Genomic DNA, 25,457 nt, shown 5'->3' with positions numbered 1-25,457 from the left:
AGATGCACCGGACTGTCACCCGCTCATTTTGAGGAGATTCACTGTATTGTAAACATTTTGCTGGAGTCCGGTTATCTCTTGTCAACTTCTCAATAAAGTCATTAAAAAAAGGGAGGGGCGCTTTTCGATCACTGACATTTCAGCGCCTCGTCACACTAAAGCTGTGTTGTGGCTTTCAAAAGTATTTATCCTGACTCAGAATGCGCTTGTATGTATTTATTTGTTTTTGCAGTTCTTATATAGCGCTAACTCTAGCCAACAGTATTTGAGTGGTTTACATAAGTTCCAGTTCCATTACACACAGGGAAATTAAGCGATTTGCCCAGGATCAGAGGATGTTGAGCTGAAGCTGAGACTCAGAACTTGTTCCTCAGTTTTGAAGTCCACAGCTCAGGCCGTTACACCACAACCTCTATTCAATGAATATGGTACAACCCCGAGCGTGCCCCTGAGGGCACAGTAGACATGCATTACAAGATGTTCACAAGCTCTACATAACGTGCCGTGCTTTGCTTTTGCTCATTTCTCTCAGATCTTCACTACGGAGCTACAGGGCTCAAATTGTTGGCACACATTATTTACGAACACAAGGGGTGGTTTCAGTCTGAGGCCCTCAACAGAGCAGTGATGTAGCACATCATAACTGTGACAAGAGGCTTTTCTGACAGCGAGCATTCACGCTTTCAGCTGTTTAGGATTTAAAAACACACCCCTATAGGCGTTGTGGCTGTAAGTCTTTGTGGCTACTCTTAGAAACGTGACACTTCTTCCCTCAACCTCCCTGGCATAAAGGCTCGCAGCTTACTAAAGCAATCCGGGGCCCCCAGGACCCGTTGAACTGGGGAGAGAGCCATTTCTGTGCAAAGCATCGGCAGCAATGTAACGTCAGACGTGTGCCTTGCAAATACCGACAGAACAATATAACACTAAAACAAACAAAAGCAGCATAAAATAAGGTAAAATAAACTTTAAACTACTAGCACAGCGTGAGCCCCTGCGGATGGGAGCAAGGTGAATGCCCCAGCCTGCCTTTAACCAAAGCTGCAGATCCAAACTGTCAATCACAGGAAACAGTTGAAAGGGATGATGCGACGGGGTGGCCTTCCTGGCCCCATGGGCTCGGCTTAACCTAAAACTGACCTCGAATTTAAATCTGTTGGTGACATAAACCAGAGTGCTATCGGCTTAGCTTCTTGGGCAGAAGATGTAAGCATTGCCATATTTTCAAACACTCATTAAGGGTGCAGTAGGCCACAAAAAGGCGCTGGGGGCTCCTGTGTGGGAGGTAGGAACGCACTGCTACAGAGAAAGGCCGCAATGCCCCCTTCAATTCAGAAAACACCCTGACAGCGAGCAGCCATAACATACACTCTCTTTAATGGCGCTGATGTCAAAGGCCAGCAGCCAACGTGCCGCATAATCAAAGAAAGAGAACATCTTTCAGTCAACAAATCTCCAGTGGCTAAAATCCATACCCTATAATCTGAGGTTTATACAAATTACATAGGCTTTTCGGTAAATAGTGCTTTACGCTCTCAGAAATTGAACTTCTACAACATATTTTGTTTTGCCTCTGGGGATCTGGCCAGGCAGATGTGGAAACGCTTAGAATGGAAATGCGATAATTACAACTTTATTGCACTTAAAAAATTGATTTTGAGGCGTCCACCGGTGTAGAATGAACACGAGTGAAACGGGCAGGCTGAGCCAAAACAACTTATCATGCAAACACTGCTCCCCCCAGAATCCCCCCTCGCTAGCCATTCGCAGGCAGAGGCACCTTGTACCACCTGACTCCCGTTCCTGCGAAGAATGTGAAATATTACGCCAGCCGAGATAACTGAGCCAGCACCTGCTCTGAAAAAAAACCAAGATAAAACAACAAGCAGACGAGTGGTGCGCATGCCACAGCGAGACATCTGTTTTCTATTATCGCGCACACGTCTGTGCACGATAATTGCAAACAGATGTCGCCTGTGCGGGTAACCGCAAGCAATAGGCTGTGGGTGGAGCAAAGGCGGGAAATGCACCCGCCTTTGCCCAATTGCATGCTGTCTTTCTTAGAAAGACGCACGCAAAGCCCAATAGCCTGTAACGAAAGCTGACCACACGCACGAGCGTGTGGTGAGCTTTCTGAAGCCCCTTACATAGTCTCACCAGAGCAGCGCATGCGCACTGCTACAGGCTCGACCTAAAAAGGAAACAGCCAGTGCAGCTGAAGACGCTGAATAAGGCTAAAGGTCTACACACCGAAAAAAAGACTGGTGCACTAACCATCAATCCAGTGTACAGTTAAAATCAATGTTATAACTAGGCGGAAAAAAACAAAATTAGACTAACTTATGTACAGGGTGGCTTCAATAACAGAATTTACGGTTCACCCTGTAAGTCAAATAGATTACCATTTATACAAAATCTATTTTCGAACAAAGACGTATAATAAATCATAACAAAGGAGAAATAACCATGATAGACAAAATACAAACAATTAAGAATATTTGAATAAACACATACACATTAAATCTATCCCCATTGATAATAGGCTAATAAAAATGGCTTACAATCTAAAAGAGTTATTCAATCGAAAAAAAGAAACAAAAATCTGAATAATTACATTGAATATTCTCACAATATGTTTTTAACAGAATAACATTAAATCAAAAGGGCATCAAATAGCACATACCACATTGCTAGATCTACAATTAGTGAATTGTTGTAAATGATAGGAAATATTGCCAAGTTAAAATTTCTTTGTGTAGAAGGTATGGGCACACACTGAACAGTTTTGGCAGTTGTAATGTCTTGTGAGCTGCGGTGAACCCCAACTGGAAGTGATAACGACCCCAACAATCTAATTGCGTTTGTATCCACTTTCTGTCCGTCCACCAATAAAATCATTAAGTAAGATCTTCAAAAGAAACTGGATGATGCTCTATTTTCATCAGCTATTCCTGGACCCCCCACTATTTTCCTACAAAAGAGGATGTAACTTGGGAGATTATTTAGTCCACGCCTTAACTTGGACTTCCAACGAAAAACTCAACAATCACACTGTCGCTTTCCGTTGGGGTTTCCCGCTGATCACAAGACATTACAAATGCCAAAACTGTTCAATGTGTGCCCATACCTTCAACAAAAATAATTTAAACGTAGCAATATTACTTCTCATTTACAACAGTTCATTAATTGTGGATCTAGCAATGTGGTATACGCTATTTGATGCCCTTGTGGCCTTCTATATGTGGGCCAAATATCACAAATTAATTCTGCCTAGTTATTAGACTGATGTTAACTCTACACTGGATTGACGGTTAGTGCATCAGTGTTTTTGAGTGTGTAGACCTTTAGCTGTATTCAGCGTCTCCTGCTTTACAGGACTTTCCCTTTGTATCCTATGCCCATGTGCGTTCTAGTCTTTTTGAGCACCCGACATGAGACGCATGTTTTTTCCTGACCCGCGGAGCACCTTATGCCTTGCGGGTCGACTCATTTGAACATTCTAGTCTTCCCTGAGTATTTCATGTCATATGCATGCCCCATTTCCCTTTTTATTTCTGGATATCGGCACCACTTTATTGACATGATTTTCTCATGCTCTCTGGTGTGGCATTTTTCATTAATACTGGATTATCTCCTTACAGTACTTTTTGCTTCCTTAGGCCAATGCCATTTCCTTGGTTATTACCATTTATTAATTTTGAAAGGGGCTAATCTTATCTCTTTTCTTTAATTTCCGTCTTTATTTATCAGTTTGGGCCCTGCTGTTTTTACACTAAATAGAACTTCACAATACCAATTGAATCAGTAAGTCTGCTTTAATTTTTAATCACAGGCACATTTTACATGTGGCAACACCTTTCCTCTGTTTGTACTATGCTGACTAGTGGTTTTCTTCTGCTCTTTTCTTACAGCGCGAGTATCGACTTTGCAGGTATTTCTAAATTGACCTTCTGTTGTGGTTTTTAAATTATTCTTGCCAATTACTATAAAATGTCTCATATATTTTTTTTGTCATAAGTCTCTACAAGCAGCAATCCTTCCTCTTTTGGGTGTTCCCCCTATAATTATTTCCTGATGATGACCTGTTGAATCATGTAAGGCTGAAATACTGTCGACATTATACCAGCTTAAAACAATTTGGACTATTACCTACATATAAAAGCAATGGGATCATTAAAAATTATCAATTATACAATGAAAATTGTTGAAATTGTTATTTCTTATCGCTGTCCCTCCTTTTTTCTTGTTTAACATTTTGCACTGCCTGCACAATTTCGGAGCACGTTTATGCACGTTGTACTAGGGACACTTTTCACTAATCTACTTTTTTTGATGCTGCTTGAATCTTAAAAGCCATTAAATATTTTAATACATTTTTTGGATCAATCCTGCTTTTGCTTCTCTCTTTTTATTCTGCCTTTTGATTATGTAATATAATTTCTTGAATGTGATATTAAATGAATAGTTGTTTGTTTGAATGATACCTATAGGGAATTGTGTTTTTAGTTACAATTTGGAGCGGACACAACACCATGGCCTCCATGCACAGCAGCATTTCACTCAACTTAACTCCAAAGAAATTTGCAACAAGAACAAATATAACACTAAATCTATTTTGGCTTACACAATCTGTCACACACAGACTGAGTTTTGAAATACCCTTGGGGTCCAGGTACCTGCTGCTCAGATCTTTGTTTATCCAATAATATCCAGCTTACATTAATGGCAAGATAACTCTGGTGGTTAATGCACATGCTGGAAAGATCTGCATACTGTCCGGTCACAGGTTTGATGGATTTGCGAAGGATTTATCTGTTTTTGAAGATGGTACAGGCTGGCAAAGGGAGCCAATGGAGTTCCATCAGGGTGGGGGTAATGTGATCATATTTCTTCAGGCCCTGGATGAGACTTGCTGCAGCATGTAGGATGCCCTTCAGGGGAATTAGCTTGTGTATGTGGTTTTGAAGAGATAATTAATTTCTCTTGCACATGCCATCAATGATTAAACTAATATGGCTTTTGGGGACATATTGTGGGATGAGAACGTTTTGCTCCAGAGCAGTTACAATTGGTGGCAATCTTTCCCTGCAGGATTCCAAACCTCTAGTGGAGGTCCGAGGTTCTCATTTTGCCTGCCTTCATCAGAACACTGCAGTCTGCTGTTAAAATGTGGTTACCTACGATGTTTCTTAGATATAAATCACACCCCAGAAATCCCCTAGAACAAAGGATGACCAACCTCTCCAGCATATGGAGCAAGTACCCTCAGCCCCGGACTATTGAGGAAGACTCTTTCACAGTTCACCATTCATCTTCTGCAGAACATCCAGAATAATGTAGAGTCCCTGACTCCTTGAATGTATACATATTCCATCCAATCACACAGGCAGTGTCTTGGAAGGCCGACTGCCTCTCACCTTGGTGACCATGAGTTGTGCTACTGTGTTAGTTTCATAGACTTGTAGCATGGCCCCCACTGTGACCTGCTCTAGGCTGCCCATAATGTTTATGCCGGCGTTGTTGATCAGGCAGTTTAAGCCATTCTCTCCCACCAGAGCCTCCACTTGATGAACCAGTGCTTGGCGGCTTTCTTCATTGACTACATCTGCAGCATGTGGAAAAAACAGACAGCGTCATGGAACAGAATTTGTAAGATCACCATAGCATATACGGTGTGAGAACTATCAATAAAAGTGAGGGACAGAAAAGATGACACGTGTGACAGAAAAATGCATGCCACATTAGCTATTATGGTCACAACAGCATTGACATACTGGTCAGTTGGTAGCCTCACAGCACAGTTCAGGGGGTTACTTGATTGCAATCATGCCTCCCTACAATGTTTGCATTCCAGAGCAAGGCAATCCTGGAGGTCAGGATAACCAGGAAGATCGTACTGAGAGCACTGGACATCAAATAAACTGTGCCCGTCCATCAAGGAAAATCACTGTTAGATGCTAACATAGCTTAAACCATCTGTAACCGGGAAGCGTGAAATTTTACTCTCAATTAGAAGGATACTGGAATCTGAGTTGAAATCCAAAATAGTATTTCTAAGTGATGGAAGCACCAGGGGCAAACAGCGTTCAAAGAGTGAAGCATGCTCTTAGGCACAACCTGGAAAGTTCCACCCCACACACTGTTTTGGCCATTGAATAATCCTCAATACAAAATGCAACAATCATTCAGTCATTTTCTTTCTTCCAATGTTACTTCTGAATTTTTTCCAACTTCAAGTGCTGTTAATACTCTTAAAGTGGAAGAGAGGCCCTAACATCTTCATTATGTCCCAGACCAATCAAGAAGCATGTTCACACTTTTCAACACTAAGAAGGCTATAGTTCAGAACCCGGGTAAAAAACATTGAGTCACCCAGTCAAACCATGTACAGCACTATTCATGACAGAATTTCAGACCTCATTATCTGTAGACCTTGCTCAACATCATATGCTGTGAGTAGAGTTCCAACCTTACAGAAACATATAATCATCATTCCTTTTCCTAATAAACCAATCGCAGCCACTCAAAACCTGACTTACCATCAACCAACCTTTAATCTACATTACCTTTGCAAAATCTTAGACGAAAGTGAGCTTTAAAAATACTACCCTATAGGCCATAAGTTTGTTTTCCTTGTGGCATACTCAGAATTGGAGCAGTATGTGTGAATAACTGTATGATAAAATAAGAATTTCAGTTATTGAAATAAAAATGAGGAATCATGAAAAGAAAACATTAAAACTTAATTCTGTCCCTTGTAACCTGTTGGCCCTTATCAAGGGCAGCATACCTGGTATCTGAATATTTATCTTACCTGACCCTCAGAATGACTACCTTGTCTTAAATATTCATTTCTTAAAAGGTTTTCCATTAAATCAGTACTTCTTTGGCGAAGATTTAAAGTAGAGAGGAACATAGTGAAGGTGAATAACCACTACTGAAAACTAATCCTGGACGTAGTTCGCGGAGTTATGCTACCCGGAACTTCGCGAAGTTACAAATAAACTCTGCGAAGTTCCGCAAGTAGCGGAGTGTTGTTGGAACTGCTGTTCAAGCTGGTCTTTCTACAGCACGGGTAGAAATTCTACCCGAGCTCCAGCTCGCGCTCGCAAACTTACCGTTCGCGAGTAGGGAAAAAACTCTGCTGCACCATGCGAAGCTGGGTTTTCTTGCACTCTGCGAGCTCCACGGAGTTCGGAGTGCAGAAAACTCTGCAAACTCCACGAACGGAGCAGAGTTCAACGCCCAGGCCTACTGAAAACACCAAGAAACAGTTACCATTGTGAAAGTACAGTTTGTTTTTCTGCCTATATGTTGTTCATAAGAACTTTTTCAGGAAAGTTCCAGAAGTCTCAAGATCAGTTGTGAAAGGACATTTGCTTCACATTTTAAAATCCAGTTAATATCCACCCACTCTTCTGAAAAAGATGACGCCTCAATTCTTAGTATGTGTGACCCATATCTAGCTTGTTTTTTCCAGGTAAAAAATCACAGAAAAGGTGGTTATAGTTCAAATTCAAATTAATTCAGAAGAATATAATTTACTAGTCGATTTATCAATGTGAATTTTGTCCTAAGTATTTTGAAGAGGTCTACCATTTTTCAGGTGATTGATGTCTTGCTTCAGGCTACCGATGATGTTGAACTTAGTTGCTTATGCTACTGGCTTTCACAGCAAACAGAATTTGGGCTACCCAAACCAAACAACACAAAACAAAGTATTTTTAATCAGGTCCCTAAAATAAGCTCCTCCCTTTTACTAAAAGGAGGAAGAGCAGTCCCAGCTGTATCAACGTCATGCTTTTTCCAGTCTCAGGTACATATATAAAGGTGTCTATGCTTTGTCCAGTGGTGAGTGAGTTTATATTTTTAATATTGTTAAATATACAGGTTTTCCTTAATCATACCACTCTTTCAAAGGTCCCCTGTGGCTGTACTTGAGCCAGGGCAGTTTCTTTTATCAAGTAAAGCATGAAGGTCCTGCCTTAGCGGACCAATATTGCTCATACCGCTTACCCACCTTGTTGATACAGGGCCTTCACTTTGCAGGCTATTAAAGTGGAATGACTTTCTTGTTGAGCCTCTCTCCCTGTGTGGCGAATCGAGTTTGGGGGCTACAGATAGCATTTGGTTATTGAGACCACACCCTACTTTATGGATGGCTGGGGTCTTGAGATCTCTGAAAGCCCCAATATCTCATCAACATAGAACACATACTTAAGCATGATGTTCTGGGTATGTTTCCTGGTAGCAAGATCGATGTTCCTCTCATAGAAGCATGGAGTCTCTCTCTCTCTCTCTCTCTCCTCTCTCTTTTCTCTCTTCTCTCTCTCTCTCTCTCTCTTTCTTTCTTTTCTCCAGAAGGGTCAACATGACTGTAAAAATGTACAAGCACAAAATCTGTAATAAAAGCCAGTGCCTAAGGGACTTATACCAAGCAGTCTTTATTAGGAGATTTTCAATATTTTGCTTATCAAATGCAACAAGGATCCTATTGTTCTGCCTCGTTTCCTATTTTGGCAGGAGGTGTTTATTTTGTTCCTGAAAACGTTTTGACCCCAATTCTGTATCCTGGTAGACCGCCTAGCCCTTTCGAAACATGATTTACAGCAGAGGCTTGTGTCTAACTGAATCCCAGTGGCCCTCGCAATCCACCTTATCCTCCTCCTAAGCCATGACTATCTCAGTCACCTTCCAGAGATCAATTGCCTTGTGAGAAGTAATTTTCAAAATGTCTTCAGCATTTGGAAGGGTACAACGATTGACATCTGGGTTTTTACAGTAGTTCAAGATGGCTAGCAGATTCAATTTCATGACACCCAAAGGATTTCTTTCTTTCCTTCCTACTCTTCGTTGTTACATTCATCGTCAGGCTCAGCTCAGTTCCATTAATTGTGTGTAGGACAAGAAAGAGATAACCCAGAGACAAATGAGACACTGGGGTGATATTTAATCATGTTTATGCTGCAGATGCCATCAGGAGATTTCAGGTATTTTTTCTCTAAAGATGTTCAACTTTCCACTTCTTACCCGACCCCTCCAACTTTTTTATATAGTGATGCACCAGTCCATTGTGCTTTTAGTTGCTTCAGAAGATGTCCTAGCTTCTTAAACCTACTTGATACTGATCTTCACTTTCCCATTCACCAGAGCTCACAAAAATGTCTTCAGTTCTGCTTATTGGGAAAACATTTCCACTTTCAGATTCCAACCTTGAGGTTGGCAACGGCCTCTGGAGTCTTCACAAACAGGTTGGCACCTCTGGTGGATAGTTTGCATCTACAAGACATTAGAGCTTTTCCTTAGCTGCAGGATTGGGTAATCTGTGCTAGTTCTTTTTCCAAGGCTTGCGATGAGGTCTAAAAGGTGTGCACAGCATTACAAAAAATGGGGTTTTCATCAATTAGAAGAAATCCCAACCGAATCCTCAATACATTAAAGCAAATTAAGAAAATACATTGTTCAGGTCCTCCTTCACCTTCTGAGGAAGGTGAAGTTAGTGAATTGTTTAGCATCTATGTGGGCAAAGGCATCAGCCCAGTAGACAGGTTGTGCATACACAGTGAAATGGCAGCCTATTCATTGATGGTTCTTTCAGCAGGTCTTCACTTTCACTGTACAAGATCAACAGGACCATAAGTGGTGGATGTTTCCAGGGAATCTAGATGCAAGGAGGGTCTACAATTCCCTTGCAGGGTCTTTGTGCTCCAACAGAAGTAGAGTATTCCTCCAACTGGAATTAATTAGCAGCCATTTGCTATGTTCTTTTGGTCTTTGCTGCTTTTCTTTGAGCTCAAGCAGTACAAGTCAGAATGGACAATTAGGTAGCCAAAGCTTACATCACCATCAGAGAGAGTACCAGGTACACGTTTTGGCAGCTCTAGTTTAAAGGTGTGGCTTTGGGCACAATTCTCCATTCCTTCATTGTAGTTTATCTCAGCAGGACTGGAAAAGAGCAATCAGATCATCTGAGTAGGATTTTTCTGTCCTCAATTTTCCAGTGCCGCTCTCCAGATCTTTTCCAAGTAATTTCAGTCAACCCTGCTTACATAGGTTTGCCTCATAAAAGAAGGTCCTTCACCTTGAATTTTGTTTTCTTCCATCTCCAAAAGTCTGAGGAACAAATGTTCTGTCCAAAGCTTCGCCCCGGGGTCTTCTGTACACTTTTCCTCCATTAAATTGATAGTAAAGGTTCTTCAGAAAATAAGAGAGGGCAGAGCAGCAGTACTGTTAGTGAAGGCAAAGGTGGTCAAAAGAGGTTGCTATTCATATTCAATGATGGAGACAACAGAACACCCTTAGTAGTTTTGGCAGAACCTGCCCTAATTTTGAGAATTGGAATTGTTCCAGATGTTTTAAGGCAGACTCTTGTCCACAAATAAAGATCCTACACTTTCTTAGGTATGTTTCCTCCTGCTGTTAGTATTTCCCATGATCAGGATTCAATTTACAGATCTAAAAAATTACTGAGGTTCTTCTTTAGACTCAATTTATGAAATTATCTTTCCTCTCTTCAAAAGCTTTTTAACAGATAACTGAGGATTTCCCCGTTTCTCTTTGAACTTACCACTGGTTCTGAAAAAATTACAAGGAGAACCATTTGAACATCTAGTTACAGTGGAATAATATTTTCTATCATCTAAATCATATATTGGTGACAATTTGTTTGTGGCGTCGATTAGGGGAAATAGAAGCCCTACTGTTTATTGATCCCTTTATCTGTGTTTTTCCCATAGAAGCTGATTCTCCAGTGAGATCCAGTTTTTGCCCAAGATTTCCTTATATTTTCACTGTTACAATTTAGTTTTGTCACTTTTCCTTCCCAATCCTTCCCCTGAAAAGTAGGAAAGATTATAGAGATTATCTGTTCAAAGGGTTCTTTCCATACATTTGCTAAGGACAGCCCCTTTTCATAAGGTCAGATTTGTGTTTATTAACTTGATATAGAAGGTCAACAGAGGCCCAACTACAGCCATGCAGCCACAGTTAGTATATGGAGCAAGTTGTCTAACCCTACAACTTACCATAAGTTGTGCTTTACCCATCCAGAGCCAGACGGTAGCTTTATTAGAGCAATTTCCAATTCCTGGGTGACTTTCAAAAGGGCCATCCTAAGAGAGTACTGTAATGCAGCTATGTGGTCAACCCTTCCCCCACACCACAAACCTTTATGACAAGATATACAATACAGATAGGAGAGAATTAATCACATTTTAGTACTTAGTATGGTGATAAAATAAACACCATTAAGATGGCACTAATAATATTAAGTAAAGAAAAGTCAGTCAGTTCTGTTTGGTATGGAAAGAGGCATTGTGAATTTAGTTACACAATAAATAACAGCAGTATAAACACTAAACATTATTAAATGAATGAATTATTTAATGTGGTCCTAATGAACACAGGATTCAACATAAAGCATATCTCTCTTGTTGCTTCAGATATCAATGCACACACTTTCTTACGAAATCGACTTAAGGTAGGAAGATTTGATCTCTTACATTAATTATTGACCTGCTTGTGAAGTAACTTTGCAGACTGCTGCCTGTCCACTGTCCTTGATGCTTAAGGCCCAACTTAGCTGTGAATGATTTGCTGGGCAGAATGTGTCTGACTCTGCATCATGGGACAAAAGGAACTTGAGGTTTGCACTTAAATAGAGTGAATTGGTGGGGCCTCTCATTTCTTCCACTAATTAAGTCTACCATTCGCAGCTTGAAGCATTGCCTTTAAGGTGGCCAGTGCACTCATCATGTGAAGAAGCTTACACCCGGGTCACACTGCATGGAAATCACACTTTGAAGGCCACTGCCAAAGAGAGTTCATGAACTCTCTTTTTGGACTTATAGTTAATTTGGGAACATTCATCTTAAGTCTAAAAGTTGTTGGTTTAATTTCCAGTCTTTCTTTTTATGCCTGTGTCTTTTCTGAGTCTATGGACTGGTCAAATAAATATCTCTTGCTTTCATTTTTACTCACAATAGAGTCAGTAAATGAAGAGGTTTACCTTGGTTTCACCTTTAAGAAATGTTAGGTAGACACAGCGTATTTGCAGAGGGAGGCTAGAACAAATGCTCTATAGTGGGAGGGTTCATTAGTTGAGGAGTGTAGAAAACGCCAATTCTTAAATAATTCAATTTAGATACCTATAAAGCCAAATAACAAAAGAGGCCTCCCCAGCATTTAAGTGTGAATGGATGTAGCGGCATTCAAGGGCGGTATACCACCAGAACGGGGCACCTCTTCCATATTTATCAGGTCCTCTCTGATCACTTTCTGGTCATGGTCACACAAGTTTGTAATTGGAGATCCATGACTTGCAATTCTATCATTTCCATTAAAGTAAAGAGAAGCAAATAATTCACTTCCCAACACCTGTCTTCTTGCTACCATTTTTGTGGCACTCTAATATAGCCTCTACATTACAGCTAGATAGGGTCGCTTATTTCACACCCAACCTAAGCTGGTTCAGTGAGTTACTTTTGTTTGGATTTTTCTACCTACAAGTGATCCAGTGAGGAGTGTCAGTTGCATAAGCTACTAATGCCAGGATAACCTCCAAGTCCAATCTACTTTTTAACCTGGTTTTCCACATACTAAATAGAACCATCTTTTAAATCATTACACTGATTTATGTCCTCACAACGCTCTCTGGTATTCTAACACCAAATACAGAGTTGCTGTAAATGTTTATTTCATCAGGGACAAAGGTAAACTGCACAGGACGCTGTCCCCACTCATGACCCCCCCCCCCCCCACTTACAGAGCTCAACTACACCTAAAGGTTACAGTAACCAGAGGGAAGTGGGTAAATAAGGTGGTAAAATACTAGTATAGTTGGAAGATTACAGGCTGCAAGGTTAAGGCAATTAGCATCTTCTTCGAGCCCTATACCTTGAAAACATGGTCACAAGCATGTTGTGCGCTGCTTCCACAGTCATCTGTTCATACTGGCAGTGTGCAGGCATGTAACCTCCAAACAAGGCCACACACATATGGAGGCTCATGTATATAGTTTTTTTGGGGTACCCAGAGAAATCTAATAACGTTTTTAAAAAGCACATAGAACAACCTTACATCCCAAACAGCCATTGTTTCTTTTGTTTAAAAGGAAAACATTAAATTTAATTGCCATCATAGGCATATGCATACCCTAGAGTACAGAGAAAGATACAGTGCATTTAAGACAACCAAGGAGTCCCATTGTCCCACAAAGTGTCGTATACCCGTAGCCTCTGTTTCATGTTGCGTTCTCATTAGGAGGGTGCCATATGCCAATTTAATTGCTTTGTCACTATAGGGGTGGCAAAATAGGTGCTGCAGTCCACCAGTGACATTAAACTTACAGGCCCTGGGTACACAGAGTACCATATACTAGTGAACTACAGGTAAGTTAAATTGGTCAATAAGGTTTTTGAGTGTCAGTTTATAGGACTGACAGTGGAGTCCATTAAGCAGTCATCAGTCGTTGAACATCGTCCTGTGCTCTGGCCCTTTCCTTTCTTGAGTGCAGGGCTGTAGGCATGAGCAAACCCCCTGCCCAGTCCTGGCGCTGCTCGCATGCAGCATGTGAGCAGCACCCTAATTGGCGGGAGCGGCCTCACTCTGCGCTACACAGCACACTGAAGGCCTGCACTTACTCTCAGCTCAGCTGTCTTAAGACCGCTGGGTTGAGAGGTTTAAAGTGTGCCTGTCTGGCTGGCCGTCCCAAGACGGCCGACCAAAGAGAGATGTGCATTTTCAACTGTGCAAAGGCACCCCTCTGCCCACCACTCCTCGCTGCTGTCACTCAAGAGGCCCCGCCCAGTCCTGACGCTCGGTTCAGGACCTTACTATGAAAAACAAAATGGTAATGAATTACCATTTCATTTTTCATCTCAGCTGGTCTTTGGGGGGCATTTAAGTGGGGCAACGCTCCTCTGCTCCAACGGAGGAGCTGCCCCTGGATATTTGGATAATATAAATCCGTATTTAAGCATGGTCATTGTCCAGTGTATCCTAACGTTCAGGTCACCTTTTTGCAAAAACATTAATATAAATTTTGTGTAGACAATTTATCAAGGGCTTTCCTACTGTCAACAAGAGGACAGATATGCCCTATTACAGAGACAGAAGAGATCAGAGCTCAGCAGGTAACTCTCGAATACCATTTGCACAAACATGCTGCCTCCTGACAAGCACGAGGATGAGGCAGCAAAACCTTCCAGAGAAAAATCATCAAGCATGCTAAGTTACTGAATCAATACTCGTATACATTAAGGACTTCAAGTGTGCAAGTTTCACGGCCAATACTTCTCTAAATTTAAACTTTTCTATGCCCAGCTGACTCATTATTTCAAATCCTAAATACCTCAAAAACCACTGAACGAATTTGTACCAAATCAAAACAAACTGAGGCAAAGCAAACAGACCTAGCCTTGGCAAGAATGCAATTTATTTTTCTATTTTCCTTTTAAAAACATATGCAAAAAACAAGTTACAAAATAAAAAATCTTTATTTTAAAAAAATAAAAAAAGTAAAGGAGTGGCCAAGCAACCAAGCTCTGTTACTAAAGAGTGCTCATTTTGTGGCAGGTGTACACGTGATCAGGCAAACGCAGTCACTCTCAGTGCAAGACAGCCAATGAAGAAGTGGACTGACTAATAACCCCTGCTGTTGGTGATGATGGGTGGAAACAAAATGTGAATGGCACTTTAACAGACAAATGGATGAAGAAAGCAGACTGTAAGCCTGTGTATGTATATATGTATTTTTACTATGAATTTTTGGGGAAACCAAGCTCGTACAGCAGCTAAGCTAGTCTCTTGGCAAGACCTATTAAGCATGCTTCCTAATTGAAATTCTACTTTACTGCTACGTTTGTAACTCCATCTAGTTTGCTCGTAGGATATGGTTTCTAACGATGTTGTGCTGTTAAGTTCATCTGTTGCTGGTTATTGGTATAAATCGTGAATTTACAAACAGTCCATTTGAGAGGTGAATTATGGTTTTCATGGCGAGGGTGCATATCATGGTTTTGTAGTAGACCTTTACTGGATAAATGTAGGAATTATTTTTAGCCAATTACACACACACATAAACACATTTCTTACTCCAAAAATATCTATGCAATATAATTTACATCGGGGCTGCGAAAAAAGATAAACGGTAAAGCCATCGAAACAGAATTGAAACCTGAGCTCTCTCCAGTGGTATTAGAAAGGCTTATGTTGCTGAGACAGCCTGTTGACCAAACACTCGGATGTTAACTGTCTGAAAGAGTAAACCTAGACAATGATCCTCTACCCACTGTCTTGAAGGTGTTGTAGATCAGAAAAAAGTTGTGATAAAAATAGACATAAGATTGCTCACTTGTGTTTTTAACAGCAACCCACATGGGTATCCTTTGGTCTACCAATCCCATATTGCATTGTGTCAGCTATGCAACTCACTTGAGATGAATGCGTAATGAGGGGATAAATTAGGAGCAGTGTTGCTGTTTGCCACGTGCTGGCTTTGCGAAATGACATCAAGTCCGAAAAACGTCAGGCTTGGTTCTACCTTTTATGTTCTTTTCACCAAAGCTGTTTTTCTGATAAGAAACCTGCAACCTGTGAGAGTGCACTTCACCTGGGAGCAACTGTTTGTTTTTGATTAATGCGGCCGGCCCGGCTGTGAAAGTGCACCACCGCAAGAAGGAAAAGCAGGTCTGTGGTATGTTTATTGGGACAGCAATAGACAGAACCAGGTTGGCCTATCTAATTTTGCTCACACTAAAATGTTGTTTGAAATGTTGAGGTTCTGCTTAAATAACATCTTTCTTTTCAACGGGACTTTGTACAGACTGATTCAGGAGACTGCGATAGGCACCTACTTCTCCCCCAGCTATGCCAACCTGTTGATGGGCTGATGGGAGGAGCAGGTGTCCATGGCACCCCAATTTGCGGGAAGACATGAAGAAGGTGATCCTATGGGTCAGATTTATTGATGACCTGTTTATTATCTGGCAAGGCAGTGCAGAGGATGATAGAAACTTTATTGCGCGCTTTAATGAGAAATTATTTGAACTCAGAATTGACTGTTTTTCAAGGTGTGGTCACAGAAGTCTCAGACAACAGATTGAAATCCAACTTGTGTAGGCAACCTATGGCAGGGAACAGCCTACTTCATGCTCTTAGTAGTCATTTGTTTCCCTTGAAATGGAGTAAACCGTATGGCGAGTTATTTTGAGCCAAATGGAGCTGTAGTAAACAAGGTGATTTCTTGATAGAATGGGAAAATATGATAGGAAGATTCTTACAACTGGCATATCCAAAATGTGTACTGAACAAAGCCATGCGAATAGTCCTGCCAAATCTACGGATCAAATTTTGTTTGTCCCTATAAAGGAAAATACGTCTAGTGAAGAAGGTTCTCTAAGGTTCATCACCACATAAAACAAGGGGTACAGTTCAGTCAGGAGAATTCTGACTAAAAACTGGAATTTGCTAAAATGTGAATGTCACAGGGGAAATTGTTAGTGATAAACCTGCTATTACATGCCATAGCAGTAAATCACTGAGAGATGCCCTGGTACACAGCGATATTACGACGGTGACCAGTAATATGGACACTGATCTGAAAGGGTTTTTACATATGTAGCAAATGGAAAGCTTGTGTTAATTCAAAGAATTTAAAACAGTTTATTGTACCTTTTTCCAGAAGTCTGTTGAAAACCTCAGTTTGTTATATGCACCACTAACTTTGTGAGCTGTGTCTTGGAAGCCCCATGTGGCCTTAGGAACATGGGCAGTATGATTCATTCAAAGCATAGGAGAGTTCTGGAGCATATGCGTGCTATAGATAATCATGATAAACATTATCCAATGGCAAATGGCATTTTATCTATTTTTATTTCAGAGAGAGAAGAGGAAGGGACTCTCTACACCTGCTGCTGCTGGGGTTCCGAGAGGCTATCCCAGCTGGGGCCTCCTACCATATTCTTCCATTCACAAATTATGTGGGACACTAGGTGATATCGGATTTTGTCTTACCAGTTTTCTTTTAATAAAGGGGACTGCTTTCTTTTGATAGTACATGCCAAGCCAACTTCGGCAAGATTGTTGTGATGGTATACAATATGAAATTTGAAATTTTCTGTGCCAAGTAAATTGCTGATGCTCATGTGGGCTTGTAATTGAGGAGTAATATTATTAGATAATTCATTTTTTCTCATTGTTAACGCTAGAGGCCAGTATTAGCGCACTTGGGTGTGACTGTTGGGTTGATATATCAAGAGGTCTGTATTGGCCTTCCCTGCTATGTAACTTTATTTCTACCTATCATGTAATACCAATAGGTTTTATAGTTATGTTACATCAGAAGACTTGTTGGATGGTACTGTGTTGGACTTGGCCCTTTTTGCAGGGTCATCCCTGAAACTTTTGCCTTCCTCCTAGTCTTTTTTCTGACCTGGTGTTGGTGGTTTTAGGACTCTGGGCACTTTAGCACTGCTGTCCAGTGTAAAGAGCGTGTGCTCTCTGTGGTAAACATGGTAAGATTGGGCTACACCTGTTTGGCGTATTTAATTTACCTCTCAGACCCTTGTAAAGGGGTATCTCAGATACCCAGGGCCAGTAAATTAAATGTTACTGGTGGGCTTGCAGCGCTGGTTGCACCACCCACCAAAGTAGCCTTTCAAACCTGCCTCAGGCTTCTGCCATTGCAGGGCCTGTGCGCATAGTTTACTGCCGCTGTGACGTGGCACATAAAGTGGGTGCCATGTCTTTGACCCGCTTTTTCTACATATCAGTCACCCCTAAGGTAGGCCCTAGCTAGCCTTATGGGCAGGGTGCATTGTAGGTAAAAGGTAGGACATGTACCTTAATTGTGTGACTTGTCCTGGTAGTGACAAACAGCCATTTTGATTTCTCCCTGCTGCGAGGCTGCCCTCTCATAGGAATGCATTGGGTATTCCCAGATATGTGTGTCAGTGGTAATTCCTGATATAAGAAGAGCAGCACGGTCAACTTTGGTATGTTTGGAATTGTAATAATAAATGCTGCGTAATGGTGAGTGCAGATTAATTATTACTATTTTAGAAATGCCACTTTTAGAAGTTGGCATTTCTGTGTGCTATGTGTCTTTGTGCTTACCTGATGTGTATTGCATGTCTGGCTCTGAAGTGACAGGGGCTGGCGAGGTGTGTGGCTCCAGAGGGGCAGGGTGAGTCAGCGCTAGGCTGAACAGGCAGATCTGCATTTGGAGTAGTGGGAGGAGTAGCCCCTGACTCTGAATAGGTTTGTGCCTGCCTTTTTCAATGCTGGCTCCGCCCCCCTGTGGTGTGTCTGGGGCCAGGGCTTAACCTGACAAAGGAGGGTGTGAGCACTGTATAGAAAGTGCTTCAGTACCCCCCAGAACCAGTTGGGACTGGTTCTCCAAGCCCTGTGCCAGGGCAAAACAAAGACAAATGGAGTATAAATATTGGGGCTGTGACCCCATGTGAGTGTGCTTGGGTTCCTGCTGGTACCAGTTCTGGGGCAAGGGACTGCTGGGCGACAGGAGGAACCGCCGTGGGACCGAGCTGCTACTTCCTGGGGGTCCCGACGTGCTGGCCTGCCTGTGCCCAGCTCTGCCCCTGATAACTGTGGACTACGTGTCCTGGAGAGTGCACTCGGTGCGAGCAGGGCACTGCCCAGACCAGAGAGGACGTGGGGAGTGCCCCAGGGGTCTTGAGGCCGGCAGCGTTATGCTGCAAAAGTGTTCCGAGGGAATCCCGGCATGGAGATTCCCCCGCGCTGCCTGGAAGTAAAGCGGGAGTTTACCCCACATTTCTGTGCCTCGGAGAGGAGTCACAGACCGTTGCGGCCGCTGGCGGGCGTCAGGCAGAGATTGCCTGGTTGAAGGCAGGCCGGCTGGCAGGAGAGATGAAGCCTCTTGGGCTCTTCCAGCCTCCAACAGGAAGTCAGGCGAGGAAAGCCTGGCCTAGGGCGTGCCCAGGGCAGAGGAAATCCAGGCAGGAGCCCACCCCGCATTTTGCTTTCATCCAGAGCCGCCGTACGTCTAACAGCATGTAGCAAGTCAGAAAACTGCCTGCTTGTGGGTGGGGCCACGTTCGCATTCCGCAGACCAATCAAGGCGGAGCTAGGCCCTCGGAAGTCAGGGCCAGCCACAAAGTAGAGCGGACACCAGACAAGAGGAGGCCTGGTTGGGGGCCGCGCCCCAACTGCAAGAAGGAGACTCTGCTGTGGCCAGGAAGCTGCCGGAGTATGCAGCGCGAGGTGAGGAGACGGCCCTGGTGCTTGTGGCAACGAGAAGACCAGACAGAGTCTGGGAAGGCCCCGGTGAGTGGGGCTGGTGCAGGGCACTGCGGGTGCCTATTTGAGGCATCAGAAGCCAGGTAAGAGGAGCCCCGGCAAGGAGGGGCTCCCTAGGCACTGTTGGTGCTGATTTTGCACACAGCTGCATGGCCTAATTACGGGCAGCTGCAATGTGGGGGCATTCTTTTGTTTAAGGAGACCAGGGTGAGTTGCATCCTGACCCTTCTACTTTGTGCACGTTGTTGGGGCTACATTGGTAGCCAGGCGGGCCAGTTTGAAGGCCTTGTGAGGGCAAGTTTGCTCTAAGGGGGTATTGTGGGGCGAACACAGGACAGGGCCCCCGCTTAGGAACACTGACTCGTGGGGTGCAAGGCCCTGAGAGGATTAATGCACCTTACCAGTGTTACTGTGGTGCCTTGCTTAATGTGATGATGCATAACATGTTTATGCCCAGTGTTTATGCCTAAAGTGATACTGCATAATGTGGGTGAAACCTAATGTGATTTATGCAGAGTGTATGTACCAGTAAGTACTGGTTGTTTTATTACTTACCAGGTTCTGATGGTTCTGACAGTGGCCCTATTGGCCTTGTCCTGTATATAATCCCCTGTAAAATACTACCTGGTGCCAGTTGGCACCGTGTATAATTGTGATTATGGCCTAATGTGTTTATGAGTAATACAAAGGCTATCTTTTTTATATAACCTTGTGTGGAGTTTCTTTTGTGGTGTGCCTAGTTTGTCGCTGCTGTGTGAGTGTGTTGCACAAACGCTTTACACATTGCCTCTGGGATAAGCCTGACTGCTCGTGCCAAGCTACCAAGGGGGTGAGCAGGGGTTATCTTCAGTGTGTAACTCCCTTGCCCTGACTAGAGTGGTGGTTTCTGCCTGGCTTAGGCGCTTGCCCTAGCCAACCGGAAATCCCCTTTCTAACATACTGCCACTGTGTAATGTTACAGAGACTTGCAAATTCCTTTGGTGGTTTTGCTCTTTTCATCATCAAAATTATTGCACTTACTTATTTAAATTTGATCGAGGCAACACTCCAATATGGCACCCAAAAGGTGGTACTGTGACAGTCCACTTTCTATTGTTACTACTCAAATATATGGTCGTGGTTAGCATTTGATCCAGTAAGCATGAGCAAGGTCTGAGGGCCAAAACACGCTACAGAACAGTTTTGAGTTGTCTGCAATAAGCAATTGGTTGCTGATATCCTGAGCGTGCGTCTTTGATATTTCTGATTAGATGAGGTCATTGGAGGATTGATTGCAAGCTGGTTTCCACGGCCAGCCCCATGCGATACTTCCAGAGGGCAGAGCAGCTTGTGAAGATTATATATATATATATATATATATATATATATATATATATATATATATATATATATATATATATATATATATATAAATAATCACATATACACACACATATACACACATATACATATATACACATACACATTCACAAAGATATATATACACACTCGCATACATACAGACATACATACATATTTATGGGATCCTTAGAATAAAGCACCAGGGAAAGCAACAGGAAGGTTGTCATGCCCACAAGAAGACATAGCGTGAACCAAGAAAAAGAACGTAAGACTGTGGCAGAGAGGAAAGAAAGAGATGGCAGGCGTGATCGAGACAGAGAGAGGGAGATATTTTTCAGTTCAGAAATTCTCATATTATTAAAAATAGGCATAACATACAATTTAAGACATACAAAAAATAGTACCTTAACAATGAGGAGTAGATCCATGTAAATGCAATATAAATATAATATTGGTAACTTACATAGACATATTAGAAAAAGTAACATGGTTGGTTTCTTTACTAATTAAAAGGGCAATTACAGTAATAGGTAGGGTAATAAGGGAAACAGCCTTTACAATGAGGTTTTTTCTTCATTGTGCCTTTACCACACATTTTTACCAGGCATATTTTTACAGCGAATATGCATTTACAACGCATGCCAATACAACACATTTAAAGAAGGTTGGGGGAGGGGGGGGGGGTGGGTCTCCCCCAACAAATACATTGTTTTTAAATCTAAAAACAATTGTTTTTAAATCTAATAACAATGCATGGTATTGGCATGCATTGTAAATTCATATTCGCGGTAAAAACATGCACACTAAAAAATGCGCGTGAAAGGCATGCAAAGTAATTGAATGTATTGTGCCATTGTACAACCCGGTAATAAAGTGAGAGTATTATATATTGAAATACAGTTGATAATGTAGGAATCAAGAGTCAGCAACATATTAGAAACAAAGGTGGAGGAGCCTTAATGTGGTTTGAAAAGAGAATAGTGACAGAGTTTAAGAAGAAGAATCCATTCTCACTAACCACTAAAAGATAGCAAATTAGCCTCTTTCCAATTAAATGAATTGATTTAATATTGGTGGATATAATAAAATCAAATAGCTTACCGAGAAAGTTGGTGTTTGATAGCATTGAATTTACAAATAATTATATAAAATGATAAGTAAGGGTGCAAGCTAAAAAGCTGTTCAATAATGTTCCATACCTCAGTCCAAAAATTGTAAATAATTGAGTCGTAAAGCCTATGTTTTAAAGTACCCAAACTATTTTTACAATGCCAGCATGCTGATGTGTAAATTAATTTGACTTTGAACAATTTAACTGGAGTCCAAAAACATTTGTGTAAGAAATAACCATTTGCTTGTATAAGAGAAGCTGGGAAAAAACTAGAAATATTACGTAACCAAACCAAACAGCTTTCTTTTGAACAATAGATGGTGGGGCATCAAGATCAGGATTCCATTGGTTTGCTATATTACTAAAAGGGTAGTGATTATTAAGCTTCTTATTGATTGTAGAAGCTATGTGACCTGACAGACTAAAAATGCCTACACATAGCTCCGCACCAATATTTTAGCAGAGGGTTTGTAATCAAGATAGGCATTAAGAATGGAATTACATAGCAATTCCTATTCAGGAAGATCTGATTGCAGGAGGTGATATTTAGTCCTTAAGTCACTAACAGACTAGAAAGTATCTCCTTGGCAAATATCACGGATATAAAATATACCTGCCTGAATCCAAAAGGAGATATTTTTATTAAGTTTTAATGTTGACGGTAAACTCATCATGAGAGGAGAGGAGAGGAATGGAATTTTAGCAACAGCAATGATAGGTGACATTTTACCAATTTTAATGTTGACCATGGTGAGAAATGCAGGTAAAGTAAATGGATGTAAAAGGTTATATCTAATAGAAGCCATTTAGGAGTTGACAAAGGATTAAGATTGAAACTATAATGAACTTTGTGCAATGAGAAAAGACTTACAGTATTTCTTAAACTTAGGTGGACCAATACCAAAGTTTAATTTAATGGTTGGTATAGTTTAAACAATGTTTTATTAACTGATACAACTTATTAAACAGACTGGAGGAAAATCTAAAAGGTGACATAGATTATGTGTAAAGTATTTGGGGAGTAATAACCATTTTACCAAATAGAAGGCATGGGGTTAAGGGATCTCAGGACCAGCGCAAATACCCCCAAGACCGCACTCCACGGTCTGAGTTCAAATAAATATGTATCAACCTATTTGGAGGTGCAAGAATTTCTGAGTAGCATCCACATTCATTGGATAGTTGTTATTTATGACAAAATCACTTCCAATTATATCCAAGTTTTTGTAAAAATCAGTCTTTATTAGAGCTTCACACAACAGCCAACACATGTTTCAATGTAAGATACTCTTCTTCAGGGCTTTTTAAATCTTGTGTAAAAAATGTATATCGTTTGAGAAACAAAATTTCAATCATGATTGTTAATATAGATGGCTGCCCTATCTCGGTATCAACAGTCCTGCCATCTCGGTGCATCAAATCTTCCTTAGCGAGTGATCGTGTAAGTGCGATAATGCTTTCATATTCCTGCTAATGTATTTCTTAAAACCTTGTACAGAGACTGGGGCATTCCAAAGGTCTCACTCTCCCAATCTTGTTAATGCTCGCTCTAAATATAAACAAGCTGCAGCATTCGGATTACTCTGCATCAGTTATCCCAAAGCAAAGAGTCAGACTTTGTTCATTTAAGCTTGTAACAAAAGATTAAATAGCCTCTTGCCTATCTATGGCTTGATTTATTTATCCAAACTTTAATTGAACAGTAGAGAGGCTGATCTCAGCAGCCTAAAAAATTGCCTATACGTTTTTATCATGATTCTATCAAGTAGAATGGCATCAGTGCCACACAGGGCTTCTGTTCCATAGCTTATTGTTGTTGAAAACTTTGTCTTCACTATTGGATCTAATAGTGGCACCTTCAAAGTTTTATAGAGAGTTATGAATGCAGATAGTAGTGTTTGGGCCTTCACATGGATATACTGCTTATCAACTAGAAATGATCCTTTAAGATCAAATATGAATCCTAGGAATTTATATTCTCTGGTCCCTTCAATGAGCTTGTTGTTTAAAAACCAAGACTTCTGCTTTATATTTTTTTTGCTAATTACCATAGTTTTGGTTACGTTCACATACTCCTTTAGTAGCTTCCCGTCATAAAGTGTGAAGACTTCCAAATGCTTTTTTTAAATAGTCATTTAGTATACAGATTGTAGAAATGGCAGAAATAACAGTAAGTAGGCAATCTCGGCACACAACAATCCCTTTAATAGATGGAAGTCAAGTAATAAAGGAGGATTCAACTGAAAAGATATCTGTATAATCCCTTTAAAAAGGAGCTGGCGGTAATAAAGTGGGAATGGTTGTAACTGCCTCCTCAGGAAGCCTCTTTCTGAGGAGACGCTTTCTGATGGGAGATCGAGAAGTGCTCTGGCCGGAGCTAGAATCTCACCCCCTTCAGGACAAAATGGCCTGAAAAACAGCTTAAAATGGTCCCAGAGGATTAAGGACCAAGTCACCATCTACAGAAAAGTCAAAGAGATATCACACGTTGTAAAGAGATCGTAGTGCAGCAGGTAGGTGATGGAGCTTATAGCGCAGTGGCCATCTTGGTTTGCGCATACTTCCAACTCTAGAAAGAGGGAGTCATTAGGAGGAAGTAAAGACACATTACGGTCTGAGGGTATTTTAAGAAACAACCAGCAGACCTTCTGCCCTTCAAGGATGAAGGTAAAAAGGCCAAGCAGAGGTTACAGTTCTAGTGGAACGCAGACTTTTTCCATACTATAATACACCTGGAGGGGTGGGGTCCATGAGCAATCTAGAGAAATTTTCTTGGCACGCTCTCCCAAGAAGAGCCTTCCTGCCAGAGAATGTAGGTTATTGAGCAAGTGGAAACGTTTTTTCAGATCAGTAGAGGAATATACAGGTAAGACAAGCCTCCCGGGTAATTTGCCACAAGGAAGTTTGCTGAGGATTTGTTGGCACTCGCAAAGGTATTAATTTAGGAATAATTAGATGGTAGTAGGACTACTACATTCCAGATGTATAAAGGAAAGTACAACCTTATTGCCAACAAAATCTGTCTGAATAAGTCTTATGTGGATTCCTTCAAGGACAGGGGTGGTGGCAAAGGATAAACAGGCTTCATCAGCCACACAATTATTACAGATAAAGCCCCCTTCCTGGGAAGTGATGGTAAGGGCAGGGAAAGCTATATAAAATGGTCATGAATAAAAAGAGGAATGGCACACGGGATATCCAAGGGATTCGAAGAGTAATTCACCAACATTAAGTATCTGGCTGGGAGAGGTTTTCAGTAATGTAGCCTTTGCCCATTAGTAGAGGGTATTATTTTAGCACAAGTTTGTTTGCCTGTTAAGGGACTTTAGTGAGAAGAAGGTGAAGGTGAGTCAATGTACATGATCCCAGATCCAGGTGCCTGTAGTCAATGGAACCATTTTGCTAGGCGAAAATTAAAATTGCCTAAAACACACAAAGGCATTTACGCAATGTTTGGTTTGTAAGCAGCATGTGTAAGGGAATACTCAGTGATCGCTAGTTAATATTTAGGCTTCTCTGTTTGCATATATTAAATACAGGGGCATTCGCAGAAAAATCAAGAGTATGCTTTGAGCTGTTGCCCTCATGAGCTTCACTATGTGCCTAGTGCACAAACCAAACCCCAGTATTCTATTTGGCATACAGCCCTCAAATTGTAAGGTAAGACGCCTATCAGACCCTGTTTGGGAGGCAAAGGCCTGGGTGGACTACTGGACCGTGTGTATGAGGG

The 25,457-nt window shown here is 41.5% G+C and overlaps 1 protein-coding gene across 1 annotated transcript in view; it reads right to left on the bottom strand.

Annotated features, from left to right (window-relative positions):
• Positions 1 to 25,457, bottom strand: part of LOC146868260 (uncharacterized) — a 136,736-nt gene that overhangs the window by 24,743 nt on the left and 86,536 nt on the right. The window contains exon 3 of the mRNA XM_085609586.1: positions 5,418 to 5,605. Within this exon, the coding sequence (XP_085465712.1) occupies positions 5,418 to 5,605 (188 nt within the window). The remainder of the gene's footprint in view (positions 1 to 5,417; positions 5,606 to 25,457) is intronic.

The sequence above is a fragment of the Triturus cristatus genome, chromosome 1_2 (genome assembly GCF_964204655.1).
Source record: "Triturus cristatus chromosome 1_2, aTriCri1.1, whole genome shotgun sequence".
Classification (NCBI taxonomy): Eukaryota; Metazoa; Chordata; class Amphibia; order Caudata; family Salamandridae; genus Triturus; species Triturus cristatus.
This window is presented reverse-complemented; position numbering and strand designations above follow the sequence as displayed.